Here is a 15870-nt window from a genome sequence, read left to right as displayed (position 1 = left end):
TCTTATCTCCAATTAACTAGGCCCCCCTCCGCACCCCAACAAAAATACACTGGAAGTGGAATTGTGGCTCAAGTGGTAGAATGCTAGCCTTGAGCAAAAGAAGTTCAGGGATAGTGTGCAGGCCCTAAGTTCAAGTCCCAGGACCTGCACAAAAGAAAGAAAAAAAGAAAATGGGTGAGTTGGAGACAGAAGAGTGAGTCAGGGTGAAGCAGGAAGATAAAACAGGGCCCATGGTTTCCATGGCTGCTTGTAAGACCTGCTCAGAGGTCCGCCCCAAGACCCTGCTCACCTCCCCACCGCAGGACCACCAAAAGGTACCAAGTGTCTTGCAGGCCAGACAAATGAGCATTGCATCCTGATCACAAATACCCCTGCTCAAAAAAAAAAATCCCTTGAGTGGTGCACATGCATTACTATTGCACACCATGGTCTTCAGTGAACTTTTAGGAGATTCCTCTAAGGCCTCATGTTTATGCACTGAATACTATTCTAACAGAATGCATTGTGGGAATGGACACACACACACACACAATTTAAAACCTGTTATATAACCACCACCTGCTACTTAAACCTGTCCATCATGAAGGGCCCCTCCCCACTTTTTTTTTTGGTCAGTCATGGGTCTTGAACTCTGGGCCTGGGTGCTGTCCCTCAGCTCTTCAGCTCAAGCTAGTGCTCTACCACTTGAGCCACAGTGCCACTTCTGGTTTTCTGTGTGGTTTATTGGAGATAAGAATCTCACGGCTTTTTCTGCCCAGGCTGGCTTTGAACTGCCATCCTCAGATCTCAGCCTCCTGAGTAGCTAGGATTACAGGCGTGAGCCACCACACTCTGCTTATGAAGGCCCCCTTCTGTGGGAAGGACCTCTCTGGCTCTATCCCCAGCCCCAACTAACCTTAAACTCTCCAGACTCCATTCCTCAGGGCCATAGCGCTCTCTTAACTCAGGTGGCTCCCATGCAGAGAGGCAAACTTCCACTTTATTTTCTCATTGCTCTCACTTCAACAAACCTGTGCTCTCTCATTACGCATGTACTTTTCACTTGGTTCTTTGAGATGCCAACGACCTGGGATGATACCTAACCAAGACCACTTGTCGAGTAACAGCAGGAGTTGTTGGTATTCATGAGAGTAATAGTAAGATGAATCAAGGTAGAGAAGATGAATTGGGCTGGGAAGGTGGCTCAGTGGTAGAGTGCTTGCCTTGCATGCATGAGGCCCTGGGTTCAATTCCTCAGCTCCACATAAACAGAAAAAGCCGGAAGTGGCACTGTGGCTCCAGTGGTAGAGCGCTAGCCTTGAGCTGAAGGGCTGAGGGACAGCGCCCAGGTCCAGCGTTCAGGCCCCATGACCGACATCCCTCCCTCCAAAAAAAAAAAAAAGAAAGGAAAATGAATCAAAGTTAGGGAAGTCAGGAGAGATTGACTGAAATTGGAGGGAGCATTGGGTTAGAGGTCCTCATTCAGTTGTTCAGAAAAGACAATTTAAAGTCATAGTTGCTTTTTTTTTTTTTGTCATGGGGCTCGAATTCAGGGCCTGGACATTGTCCCTGAGCTTTTGTGCTCAAGGCTAGTGCTCTACCACTTTGAGCCACAGCCCCACTTCTCATTTTCAGGTTGTTCATTGGAGATAAGAGTCTCATGTACTTCCCTGCCTGGGCTGGCTTTGAACCATGAGCCTCAGGTCTCAGCCTCTTGAGTAGCTAGGATTAGAGGTGTGAGCCACCAATCGTTGGCTTAAAGTTTTGAGAGCAAGAGTTCTGTGAGGACAAGGTCCAATCTGCAGGGAGGTACATAGCTAGATTATGAGAAGAGGTTTTTGTTTATGAGAAAGTCACAAAGAGAAGTTATTGTGTGGGTTGCCATTATGACATTGAAGTTTCCAAGAATAAAAAGAGAGACACTGGGGCATAAGACTTTAGGAAGAGTGCTAAAGACTCCTGATCTTTCCCTCAAGATAGAAAACTGTGGCTTTTGGTTGTGGTTGTTGTTCGTGTAACTGTGGTTCTGAGTTCCCAGATTCTCTCCAAGCTCCCATGTCATCTGAGAAGTCAGGCTAGCAGGGGGGCGCCAGAGATTGTGACAGAAGTTCCTCAAGCTAAAGCTTTTTGGAAACAGAAAAGGTGGATTTTTATTGTTGTTAGCTGTTTCCTTTTTATTGTCAAAGTGATGTATAGAGGGGTTACAGTTACATAAGTAAGGTAATAAGTACATTTCTTGTCAAACTTGTTACTCTTTCCCTCATTTTTCTCCTACTTTCCCTCCCCCACCCAAGTTGTACAGATCATTTCTAACAGTGTCTTTTTTTTTAATTGTGAAAATACTGTACAGAGGGGTTACAATTACATGGACAAGATAATGAGTACATTTCTTATCAAGCATTGTTGCCTCCTCTTTGTTTCCCCTTCCCATCCTTTCCCATCCTCCCCCCCCGCCCCCCAACAGTGTCTTATATGTCACTGTTGCATTGGTTCCTCTCTTGAAAAGGTGGATTTTTATAAAGGAAGTTTACCCACTGCTATCCAGGGCTATTGTAACAATTACCACTACTTGGTGTCTTATAGCAGAAATTTATTCTCTCATAGATCCCTGAAATCCAAAATAGGTTTTATTTGTTTGGTACTAGTACTGGGGCTTGAACTCAGAGCCTAGAGCTCTTGCTTGGCCTTTGATGCTTAAGGTTGGCACTCTACCACTTGAGTCCAACTTCAACTTACAGCTTTTTGCTGGTTAATTGACATAAGAGTCCCTCAGACTTTTCTGCTTGGGCTGGCTTTGCACCTGCATCGTCAGATCTCAGCTCCTCATTAGCTAGGATTGTAGTTGAGCCACCGGCATGCCGTTGGGATGTTAGATTTTATTCAGTGCTTTTTCTTTATTTATTAAGATGTGTGTTTTGTCTTTTCTTAACATTGTATAGTTGGATCCTGATTCATAATTATGAATTTACAATCTTAGCCACTTGCTACAATTCATTCATGACTTCCAAACCAGTATCGTGGAACTTTTTTTTTTTTTTTTTTTTGCCAGTTGTGGGGTCTGAACTCTGGGCCTGGGCACTGTCCCTCAGCTCTTCAGCTCAAGGCTAGTGCTCTACCACTTGAGCCACAGTGCCACTTCCAGCTTTTTCTGCTATGTGGTGCTGAGGAATCGAACCCAGGGCCTCATGCATGCAAGGCAAGCACTTTACCACTGAGCCACCTTCCCAGCCCATCGTGGAACTTTTGTGGTCATGGTGGACAGGTTCAGACCAGAGGAAAATCTGAGTGACCCCCAATTCTCATGCTCCCAGCTGAGCGCACAGGGCAGCGCTGTATCTTCAATGGTTCTGAATTCACTCATTCAATGTTTGTGTGGTCTTACCAAAAGTAACCTCACTGAACTTTGACAATCCACCCTGTAGAGGTTTAGATATAACCAGTTTCATTTCACGGATAAATCTCTTTTGAGAATAGTATATAGTCCTTCCTTTATAGGTCACCGGGTTCAGCCTGCTAATATTTTGTTCGCGATTTTTACGTCTGTATTCCTAAGGGATACTGGTGTGTAGTTTTCTTGTGATGTCTTTGGTTTTGATGTCACAGTAACACTGACTTCCTAGCATGGGTTGGGAAGTGTTCTCTTTCTAGGAAGAGCTTGCGAAGAGCTGGTGCTCATTTTTATGTCTGGTAGAATTTGGCAGTGGAGTCCGGGGGTCTGGGATGGCCTGTGTGAGACTGTTAAAATTAGAATCAGGGCTAGGGGCATAGCTAAGTGGTAGAGGCCTGCCTGCACTGCAAGGCTCTGCGGTTTGTCAATTTTTTTTTTAAATTATCAGTTGTCTTTTAAGGCTCTATTAGATCGGACCAAAAGTGATAAGGAAATTATCTCCTAAGGCTAATAAAATCCCAAAAGAAAAACACGCAGCATGCTATTATGGAAGACCATATCAATGTTTGCAAGATTCAGATAAGCAGCTACTGAAAGCATTTCTATCTCTGTACTTTAAACAAATATTTCATCACTTTACAGTGGTTTCAGGAACTTAAAAGCAAGAAATTTCAGGCTTTTCTATGGAAGCCACACGTCTCCTTCCTGACACTTGCAGCCAGTCCTATAAACGAAAATTCGCACATTGCTCAATATAGACGGACATGCCTGCCTATCTACCTACCTGCCTAACGTAGGTGAGCTATCCACCTACCTACAACAGAACTCATCAGAAAGGCAGCAGTATGTAGTAGAAAACCACTGGGCTGGGATTCTAAAGATCTCAGTCCTGGTGACAGCTCCAATTCAGACAAGATGCTTCTACTAATTCCTCCCACTGCCTGTTGATTAAGAGAGTTCTTCTGGTATTAAAAAAAGACTTATTTTTTACAGAAATTCCATTCTCATAGCTTTTATTATTTTTTTTTTCTTTCGGTTATCGGGTTTGGACTCAGGACCTGGGTGCTGTTCTTGAGCTCTTTTGTTCAAGGCTAGTGCTCTACCACTTTGAGCCACAGCAACCTTTCTGGTTTTCTAGTGGTTAATTGGAGACAAGTGTCTCACAGACTTTTTCCTGCCTGGGCTGAATTCAAATTGTGATCCTCAGATCTCAGCCTCCTGAGCAGCTAGGATTACAAGGTCTGAGCCACTAGCACCTGGCTCATGGCTTTTCCTTCTGGTCAAAATGAATTTTGTGGTGACAGAGAATCATGAAAGTATTTGACAAGGTACACATATATACCCACGCATACTTTTTTTTTTTGTTGGTCGTGGGGCCTGAACTCTGGGCCTGGGCGCTGTTCCTCAGTTCTTCACTCAACGAGAGTGCTCTACCACTTGAGCCTCAGCACCACTTCCAGCTTTTTCTGCTTATGTGGTGCTGAGGAATCGAACCCAGGGCCTCAGGCATGCAAGGTAAGCACTCTACCACTGAGCCACCTTCCCAGCCCCTACCCACGCATACTTCATTTCCTAGTTTCAGTGTTCAGGATCAAACCCAGGGCCTCACACATGCCAGACAGATGTTCTACCACAGAATGGTATTTCCAAATCCTATACTTCATCCTCACAGAACAAATCATCCAATTGAGTTTTTTTGTGGCCAGGGCTGGGTTATTGGTCTTTCAGCTTGCTAGGCAGGTGCTCTACCCCTTGAACCATGTTTCCAGCCCTTTCTGCCTTATTTTTTAGATCTTGTGGTCTGTATTTTTTTTTGTCCAGCCTAGACTGGACCATGATCCTGTTTTGTATCTCACACAGGTTAAGATGAAAAGGGCAGCCCGGGCAGGAAAGTTCATGAGACTTATCTCCAATTAACCACCAGAAAACTGGAAATGGCACTGTGGCCCAAGTGGTAGAGTGCTTGCCTTGAGCTGAAGAGCTGAGGGACAGCGCCCAGGCCTAGAGTTCAAGCCCCACTACCGACAAAAAAAAAAAGTTGGAGGAAGTCTATGATTCATCTGAGCCCCTATGGATGAAGCGAGTAACTTTCTCTTTATATACACACATTTATATACACAGCTGGCTTTTCACAATGTCTCATTTTATTTCCGGTGAGGTATCTGACACTAGAATAATGATAAATACAAACAAGGTCACTGTTCAGAAATCCTGAGCCTGTCGGAGAAACTGAATGGCATCTCATCAGTCGTCTCTACCGGCACATTACTTCTACCAAACTGACAGGAGTAATGGTGGGTGGGGTACGTTGAAATGAAGGCACTGGGCGTCCGGCTGCAGTGACACCTGTCTGGCGGCACGCCGCTGTCTGGATTACCCAGGTGTGAGTGGTAAACACCACCGAACGAGTCCTGGTAATGCCCTGCGCCCCCCGAGGGGGCGGGGCCAGCCCCATCAGGCACGAGGCACATCTGAAAGCAGGCCCTCCTGCCCATGCCGCGGTGCATGTCCAGCCTGGCGATGAGCGGCTTGCCGACGCTCACTTCCTGCTTCTCCTCCACAGTGTCTTCCAGCCCCGAGTACTGATAGGATAAACACACGGTGAACACTAGGTGTTCCTAGAAAGGAAAAGAAGTCATGTTACTTCTTATCAGCTGTGATAATGCACCTGTCTTAAAATACCGCTCGTCCCCCAACAGCGACAAAAACATACTCAGCCCCCTTTCCCTGGACCAAATACCAAAGTCTTCCTCTCCATGTCCCTTCCCCCAGAAGGTTCAGCTGCAGTAATCTTCATTCCACACAGAGGAGTTTAGTAGAGCCTGAGTTCTTATGAAGGTAAGTAGTCAAAATCAGAGCCCTTCTATCCTCTTCCAGATGAAGAGTGGAGAGGTATTTCCAAGACTGGGGTTTGGACCTGCCCTTCCCTATTATCGGAGGTGGAGAACTGGCCTTTCCTGTAAAAACGATCTGGCTTTACACCTAAGGTAAGATGCCATAAAAATGTTAGGATGCTGGATGCTGGTGGCTTACATCTGTCATCTTAGTTATTAGGGAAGCTGAGATTTGAGGATTAAGGTTCAAAGCCAGCTCAGGCAGCCAAATCTGAGGGATTCTTACCCCCAATTAACCAGCAAAAAGCTGGAAGTGGAAGACAAGCTCAAGTGGTAGAAGGCAAGCCTTATGCAAGAAAGCCACATAAAAGTCTATGGTGGGGCTGGGAAAGTGGCTCAGTGGTAGAGTGCTTGCCTTGCATGCATGAGGCCCTAGGTTCGATTCCTCAGCACCACAAAAACAGAAAAAACTGGAAGGGGCACTGTGGCTCAAGTTGTAGGGCACTAGCCTTGAGCTGAAGATCTGAGAGACAGCACACAGGTCCAGAGATCAGGCCCCACGAACCACACACACACACACACACACACACACACGTGTAACACACACACACACACACACACACACGTGTAAGGTCCTGATTTTAAGTCCCAGAACAAGCACACAAAAATATGAGATAATAACTGAACCAGAACAAGCACACAAAAATTTGAGATAATAACTGAACCAGATAATACTAAGAAGAGAATTTCAGTAGACTGGTTATAAACAACTGACAACAGGTGTATGTCTTGCTATGTAATCACTGAGTGCCCTTTCCATTCCCCAATTTTTGGCTGCATTCTATGATCCTGTAGCTATGGGTAAACTACAAACTCCACTCTTACAAGGATGTGCTTGTATTAAAAAGCTTAACCATGTAGAGCTAGCTTATTTACAAGAAAAAAGATTAAAAAGTCCCACATTTTCAATAGCCAAATATGCTCCCAGGCTGGCTGGGCCTGGGTGGCTCATGCCTCTTATCCTACCTCCTCAGGAAGCTCAGTTCCAGAAGATCACAGTTCAAAGCTAGCCAAGGCAGAAAATTCCTTCCCAGCTTCAATTAACTAGCAAAAAAGCTAGGTTGGAAGTGTGGCTTCAGTGGTAGAAAACCAGTCAGTGTAAGTGTGAGGCCTTAAGTTCAAACCCCAGGACCAGCATATACACAAAAAATACCCTAAAACAAAGAGTCCTCAGGCTACCATCAGGTAGAGGATTTAATATAAAAAGGGTCTCTGTGAAGACTTGCTACAGATCAGTTAACTCTGTTTCAAATGAATATCCAAGAAAGCAGCCTGTCCATGGGCCATGCCACAATCTAGGTTCAGTTTCACATTGTTTTTTATTAGCTCTAAACAGGAAAGTACTTACCTTTAATTTTTGCAGTGAACTGAGTCTAGTATATAGGCAATGCTTGGGAAGCTCCTTTGATACTAAATAGCTGCCTGTTTCTTCAGGAGTTCCTTTATTTGCATCTTTTGGATCAATATCTAGGTCCTGTAAAAAAAAAACAGTGAAATGTTTATAACAAAATTGATGAAGGTTTCAACATTGTCTATAACACCAAAACATTTTGACACTTAGGAGGTATTTAAGTCTCTCACAAGTGTTGGCTTGAGTACATAATCTCTTATTCAGGACTAATGAAACAGGAAATGGACATTCTCTGGCCATTCAAAATCCTAATGTATTTAAAATGCATTTCAGAGCTGACTCTGAAAGGGTAGTGTCCTTTCAAACTGTTCCTTGAAACACTTCCTATTCTACTGAAGTTTCTTTTCAGTAGAGAGCCGTATTGGTGTTTGACTCCTGGATTCTCTCTCTCTCTCTTTTAGCATCACTTTGGGAAGATACAGGATTTTTATGTTTAGAATGTTTGAGAGGAATAGGTCTGCTGCATGGCTCAAGTGGTAGAGTGTTTGCTAGCAAGCTGGAAGTCCTAGGTTCAAATCCTAGCCCTACCAAAAATTTTAATAATAAATAGGCAACACAAAGCCAGCCATTCCTTTCTTCTTTTGCAGCCTGCAAAAGAAGAGGTAGCCTGCTCCTCCAGAAAGAAGCCAGTGGCTCTGACCTACCCTGTGAAGTGCTACTATCTCTGGAAGCCCAATAGACTTATTTGGGGTTTCATGCTACATCATTTGCTTTCACAAGAAGCAATGTCCTCCACAAAGTCTCTCTAAGTAATGAAAGCCAGATTTATTTTTCACTTAGTTCTTGCTTACTTCTCTATTTGTCAAATCTATACAGGAAAGAGGGGAAATCTATACAGGAAAGAGGGGAAATCTATACAGGAAAGAGGGGAAATCTATACAGGAAAGGGGGGATATCTATCTATCTATCTATCTATCTATCTAGCCTTTTTTATACCAAGATAAAATAAATACCATAAACAGAACTAAATTGATACTCTCTCTATATCCTACCAAAACTTGAGGCTTGCATTGTTATAGTAACTTATATTGGAAAGAATAGTTTCTTTAAAAACTTACCCTTAGTCAGGTGCTGGTGGCTCACACTTGTAATCCTAACTACTCAGGAGACTGAGATCTGAGGATCATGGTTTAAAACCAACTTGGGCAGGAAAGTCCACGAGACTCATCTCCAATAATTCACTCAGAAAAAGCTAAGTGTGGTGCTGTGGCTCAAGTGGTAGACCACTAGTCTTGAGCATAAAGAGGCTCAGGGACTGCATACGGGCCCTGTGTTCATGCCTCAGGACCAGCAAAAAAAAAAAATACTCTTGACATACCTATAGAGTATTTTATTCTTTTATTTTTGATATTCTAATTTAGGGTCTTAAAGTGTTTTAGCAATTACAGTGTTATTAAACTAAACATAAACTTGCACATTTATTTATTTTCTTTGTTTATTTATTCTTTCTTTCTTTTACAGTGCTAGGGGAAGGAATGCAGGGCCTTCCATACACTAGGCAAGTGCTGTACCACTAAGCTACATCCTCAACGCAAAAGGGGAGTCTTGGGTTGGTAGCATGGCTCAGGTGGTAAAGTGCTTGTCTAGCAAGTGCAAGGCCCTGAGTGCAAACCTCTGTATTGCCACACACACAAAAGAGCCTTTAACAAGCAAGAACTTATCATTGTACTTTAAATTAACAAGAAAAAGACTTACAAGTGGGAAATCGGTAACATAAGCATCACACATTATTATCTCAGGTGGTTTGTGGACTATACTCGTATAGATTATCATGACATTGGAAAACTCGGCTGCAAATCCTAATTGAATCTGAACACCACACTGAAATTTAAGGCACATGCTTTCTGGAAGTTCTGGAAGAGAACAAGGAGAACTTATAAAAATTATTTAGAGAGTTTTCATTTACAAGGAATATAAATACTACTTCTACCTGAACATTTCCAAAAGAAGATCTCATTAAAAATTTAAAATTTTGATCTGATGGGATAAAAAAGAAGTATACCACTCAAAATTTTCTTTATTGACTATTTACAGTTGCCATTTCCTATATTTCTTTCTTAATTATTGATACATTTCTACCTGTGGAGATTGCTGGACTTGCGATATTTATTTTCTGTTTACTTAAACATTTTTTGGTAGCGTTGAGGACTGGACGTTTGGCCCTGCACCTGTTAGGTGAGTGCTCTAGCCATCAACTGGGAAAAGCCTCAAGCCCCTTTGTATTTTCATTTTTGAGACAGTCTCATTAGCTATGCTTGTATTGGCCTCAAACGTGCAATACTCTTGCTTCCACCTCCTGAGCAGCTGGGATCATAGGTGTGTGCTAGCATGCCCAGCTAATTTCCTTATTTGGTGAGGGAGAGATCCTAGTTATTATTTTGCATGGGCTCTTCACTGAAAAATCATCTCATTAAGTTTGTTTCAATTACTTTCTCTTGAACCTAAAGGTAGACAGACTAAAGTATATCCACACCTTTCCACCAATGAGGAAGGTCTTATTAGGTGACCCTGGCTGGCCTTGATTTCTAGGTCTTCTTCCCCCAGCCTGCTGAGTTTTAGAACTGAAGGCATGCACTACTGCCCCTGGCTTAGTTTCATCTTATAAAATATTTTGTTTACTAGTCACCTTAAAAAAATTCTATTATTTTGGAAGTGGCGCTGTGGATCAAGTGGTAAAACACGCTAGCCTTGAGCTGAAGAGCTGAGGGACAGCGTTCAGGCCCCACAACCGGACCCAAAAAACAAAAAATTCTATTATTTTACAGTACTAGAAATCCAACCAGGGACTCACCCATGCTAAACAAGTGCTCCATTATTGAACTACATCTCCAGCTCTGTTGATCTTTTACTATAGTTTTGTTTTTGTTTACATTTTCTTTTGTGAAATCCATCCAATTACTATTTAGCTAGTATCGTGTTTTAAACTCAGGGCTTCATTCTTGCTTGCTAAGTTGGTGCTCTACCACTTGAGACATGCCTCCAGCCTGGATTTTTACAGATTAGAGATGAAAGAATTTTCTGCCCAAGCTAGCTTCAAACTGTGATCCCCCCATCTCAGCTTCCTGAGTAGCTAGGATCATGGGCATAAGCCTGTATTATCCACCAGCCTGGGCTACATAGCAAGCCACTAACACATAGCTGAATTTGAACCATTTATGCAGTTATCTGGGATGCTAAGATAGGTATAGCACTTTACCTTTTAATGTGTACTAACATATTTACCAAAATTATATCTTAAAAAACAAAGAATTTAAAAAGAAAATGTGCCAGGTGCTGGTGGCTCACACCTGTAATCCTAGCTACTCAGGAGGCTGAGATCTGAGGATAGTGGTTTAAAGCCAGCCCAAGCAGGAACATCTGTGAGACTCTTATTTCAATCAACCACCAGAAAACCAGAAGTGGTGCTGTGGCTCAAGTCGTAGAGCGCTAGTTTTCAGCTGAAGTGCCCAGGGACAGCGCCCGGACCCAGAGTTCAAGCCCCACGACTGACCAAAAGAAAAAAAAAAACACAAGAAGAATTTGTGTGTGTGTGTGTGTGTGTGCACGCATGTGTGCGCGTGTGTGTGTGCTGGTACTGGGACTTAAAACTCAGGGTCTCATATTCTGACTGAGCTTTTTTTTTTTTGCTCACATGCTGGCATTCTACCACTCAAGAAAGATATTTCATAGGATTTCAATAAACACAATTATTTTTCTATTAGTTCTAATAAGAGACTCACAGTGTAGATAGCTGGGAACTAAAAGAAAAAGAAACATCTTTACTTCAGTCAATAATTTAAACTTACTTTTCAATAACTCACACAGAATTGCCAAAAGTAACTAAGCTAGAGACTGACTTTTCACTTCATCTCTTGTCTTTATTATTCTACACATGGGGAGAAGATAGTGATATTTATGAGCCACACTGGTCTCCACAGGTGAGCTCTGCCTCAGCCTCAAACGCTCCACTCGGCAGCAGGGCTGCAGCTCACCACATTGTATAAATGACAAGTTTGCATCCTGGTACAGCAGGTCAGAGCCCGACCTGTCTGACCCCCGATAGTGTCTTACTCCCAGTGACAGCACAGGAGAAGCTAAAGACTATGGACCAAGACAAAAAATAAGCTCATTTTAAAATTAGAAGAACATGGTCATTTAAATTTTACTAACAGGATAAATAATGAAGTAAACAATTTGACAGGTCTAACATCAAGGAAATTGTGGGATATTTACAACAGAAACATGTGCCTAGGTTTGGATAGGTCAAACATTTTCACCATAAAATTGGGAAGAAAGCTATTTAGTCAGAAGAAAAAGCCTTTATGATGTCAATAAATTTGTAATAATCTCACAAGACGTGGATTTGACCATACCGTGAGCCTTGGCCCACTGCAGATTGCGCACCAGAGATTCTGCAGAACAAGCGGTCCCCTGAATTGGATCCGTGAGTGCTCTCTTTTCAGATAAACTGCTTCGTATCTCTAGAGCCTGTTTGCCTTTGGTAAGGTGACATTTACCCATATCTAAAAGAAAGAAAAGTAAATATTAGCTGCTGGTGGTTCATGCCTGTAATCCTAGCTACTCAGGAGACTGAGATCTAAGGATAGTGGTTCAAAGCCAGCTTAGGTTTGAAAGTCCATGAGACTCTTAGCTTCAATTAACCACCAAAAAGCTGGAAGTCGAGCTGTGGCTCAAGTGGTAGAACACCAGCCTTGAGCTAAAAATGCTCAGGGACGGTGCTCAGGCCCTGAGTTCAAGCCCCAGAACCAGAACCAGTGCACACGTTACCGCCCACCCCCCCTACTTCCCCCCCCTCCCCCCCCAGCGCCCCAACACACACATCAAGTAAATATTATCTTTAAGACAATAAATTCTTCTCTGTTTTAATTCTTTAGTCTAGCTTGGTGCCAGTGACTCATACCTGTAATCCTAGAGACTAAGATCTGAGGATCTCAAAACCAGCCCAGACAGAAAAGTCTGTGAGACTCTTACCTCCAATTAACCACTATAATACCTGCTTAAAAATCTGGCTCAAGAAGCCGGGCGCTGGTGGCTCACGCCTGTAATCCTAGCTACTCAGGAGGCTGAGATCTGAGGATCGTGGTTCAAAGCCAGCCCGGGCAGGAGAGACCGTGAGACTCCTATCTCCAATAAACCACCAGAAAACCGGAAGTGGCGCTGTAGCTCAAGTGGTAGAGCGCTCGCCTTGACCTGAAGAGCTGAGGGACAGCGCCCAGGCCCAGAGTTCAAGCCCCACGGCCGACAAAAAAAAAAAAATCTGGCTCAAGGGCTGGGAAGGTGGCTCAGTGGTAGAGCGCTTGCCTTGCATACCTGAGGCCCTGAGTTCGATTCCTCAGCACTACATAAGCAAAAAGAAAAAAGCCGGAAGTGGCACTGTAGCTCAAGTGGTAGAGCACTAGCCTTGAGCTGAAGAGCTGAGGGACAGCGCCCAGGCCCAGAATTCAGGCCCATGACTGACAAAAAAAAGGGTGGGGCTTAAAACTCCCTATCCAGTACTATAAAAATCTGGCTCAAAGTGATAGAGGGCTAGACTTGAACAAAAAGCTTAGGGATAGCTCAGGCTCTGAGTTCAAGTCCCATGACTGACTAAAAGAAAATGTAGTCTAAGATATACATAGAGCACAGTACCTTTCTTATAAAGTTTAAACAACTTAAATACAAATATACAACCATTTAAGGAACATAATACAAACTCAATAAAACAATGTAAGAAGAAAATTAAGGGAATGATCAACAAGATTTAGAATGGAAGGAAGGCAGGGAAGAGACAGAGGAAATACATACTTAGATACAGGTTGCTGTCAAGGTCTCAGATTTATTTTAAACAGCCATCCATAAACACTCCAAAAAGCACTTTCATGGATATGTAGACTATCAAAAATAATTATGTATTTTTTTTTTGCTAGCAGTTCTTAAAAATTTATACAGCAACATGGTTTACAGATACCTAAAAGCCATACTGACCAACTAAATTAATAAATGCTCATTTTGTCATTTCAACCAACTTAAAAAGGAAAATCCCAAACACAAAAACACAAAACCCTGAAGATATAGACTGACTACAGCAAGAAATGTATTTCCTAGTTTGTTTGTACACAGTTGAAATTCATGTGTTTTTCCCTCCAACTGCTTGGCTTCTCTATCTCTGTCTGAAAACTTTTTTCCCTTGAACTGTTGTGTTGTTTTGTTTTCTGGGTCTCACTATGTAGCTCAGGCTGTCCTATATTTGCTAGACAGCCAAGCTGACCTTGAACCTGCAATCTCCCTACCTCTGAGTCCTGAGTGCTGGAGTTACAGGTATGCACTATCACATCAGTTTCCTTTAATATTTTTAAATTAATTAATTCAGAAGATCCAAAGAGAAGAGTAGGAATATTTTACTTCAAAGTTTACTTGTAAGCAATTTATGACAACTACTTTTGTTCTTCTCTAACCAACAGAAAGGGTTAGATATAAAGCACACAAGATTCAAAGTGCTGTACTTAACTATACTGTATAATTATCATGATTCTATTAAGCTTTAAATTGTTTTGTTTTGGTTGGTCATGGGGCTTGAATTCTGGGCCTGGGTGCTGTCCCTCAGTTCTTCAGCTCAAGCCTAGCACTCTACCACTTGAGTCCCAGTGCCACTTCTGGTTTTCTGAGTAGTTTTATTGGAGATAAGAGTCTTACGGCCTTTCCTGCCCTGGCTGGCTTTGAAGCATGATCCTCAGATCTCAGCCTCCTGAGTAGCTAGGATTACAGGTGTGAGTCACCGGTGCCCAGTACCTTTAATTGTTTTGTAAAGCTGGTGAGCTCTTATTGCTGATGGGAACAATGCTCATGGCACTAACACAACACACACGTGTACATATAGGCATACATGCGCATACACAGCACACATATCCATATATAATATACATGCACATACAACACACATGCATACACACATGCATATACATAACACACATGCATTCACACATGTATGCACACATAGTCTATTATTATAATTTTAAAAAGACAAGGCAGGTCTGGAGATAATTGGTAAAAAGCAAAACTTCCTACAAGTTTATAAGAAACTCAGTTGCACGCACAGCAATACTAGTTGCTGTGGCAACTTGGGAACTATATATGAGACAGCATGTGCTTTATGTTTTTAAAATCTCAGTTTGAGAATAATTACCATAATCCAAAAATCATTTATTTATATTTATATCTTAAAGCAGTAGAATACTTTCTTCCTCCCCCTTCCCAATAAAAGCTTAGAGGAGTCTAGTACGCAATATGCAGAAGCTAAGTGTCACTGTAGCAGGAGGGGATGAGCAATGTTAACTCCAAGTTGCCATTAACTCTAGCTGCTCCCGTCTGATAAACACATTGTCCTGGGCTTAAATCGAAGCCCTATCTCCAAAATAGTCCGAGCAAATAAAAAAGGGCTATGGGTGTGGTTCAAGCAGTAGAGTGCCGGCTGGCAAGTGCAAAGCTCTGAGTTTAAACACTAGGACTGCCTCCTCAAAAATGACTAATTCCAGATTCACAGTACCAGTAACAATAAAGCAATCACTAAGCAGAGAACCCTGAATTGGTTTATAGCCCCTTTATCTTTTTCCTAGTGATTTCTCTTTTCAAAAACAAAAAAAAGTTACCCTCTGCAACTTCATCCAGTAACACAGTAATTTTCTTGTCTTCTAATAGTCTATCTTTTAGAAATTTCATGAAGATTCCATTTGCCAATCCAGAATGCTGGATCTCAAAAGCTTCTGCTCCTTGACACCTTAAAAGTACCCAAAGAAAGTGAAATCAGTTGGATTCAGATAAATTAATATCCTGTCTTTTTACTTCCAAGTGAAAGTAAAAAGGTGAACACAGGGGGAAAGGCAGAATACTGGTTAGCGAAGTCAGGAAGAAGAGGGAGCGTGGCGATGTTAGCTGAAGGGCAAAATGCTTCTGTGAGACAGAAGAAATAAATTAGTATCTAACGTGATGAATATGTTAATTAGCTTGATTCAATCATTTCATCACTTTGTACTCCATAAATATATGTATTTATAATTTGTCAATATTCAATCAAAACTTTTTTTTAAAGGGAAAAATTTTCCTCCATCCTGGGGCTTGAACTCAGAGCCCAAGTACTGTCCCTGAGCTTCTTTGACTCAAGTCTAGCGCTCTATCATTTGAGCCACAGCTCTGTTTCTGGCTTTTTTGGTAAGTTATTGGCG

At 42.4% G+C, this 15870-nt stretch overlaps 1 protein-coding gene across 3 annotated transcripts in view; it reads right to left on the bottom strand.

The window, feature by feature from the left end:
* Nucleotides 1–5492: 5492 nt before the first annotated feature.
* Nucleotides 5493–15870, bottom strand: part of Malt1 (MALT1 paracaspase) — a 53377-nt gene continuing 42999 nt past the window's right edge. For all 3 annotated transcript variants that reach the window (XM_013019005.1, XM_013019006.1, XM_013019007.1), the window contains 5 exons: nucleotides 15298–15425; nucleotides 12025–12174; nucleotides 9368–9525; nucleotides 7610–7735; nucleotides 5493–5985 (listed from right to left, as the gene is read on the bottom strand). In XM_013019005.1, coding sequence (XP_012874459.1) covers nucleotides 5563–5985; nucleotides 7610–7735; nucleotides 9368–9525; nucleotides 12025–12174; nucleotides 15298–15425 — 985 coding nt within the window. In that variant the 3' untranslated portion in view covers nucleotides 5493–5562. The remainder of the gene's footprint in view (nucleotides 5986–7609; nucleotides 7736–9367; nucleotides 9526–12024; nucleotides 12175–15297; nucleotides 15426–15870) is intronic.

Source organism: Dipodomys ordii, unplaced genomic scaffold, assembly GCF_000151885.1.
Source record: "Dipodomys ordii isolate 6190 unplaced genomic scaffold, Dord_2.0 Scaffold43, whole genome shotgun sequence".
NCBI lineage: Eukaryota > Metazoa > Chordata > Mammalia > Rodentia > Heteromyidae > Dipodomys > Dipodomys ordii.
The sequence above is the reverse complement of the archived record's forward strand: the minus strand, read 5'-3'. Positions and strand labels throughout refer to the sequence as shown.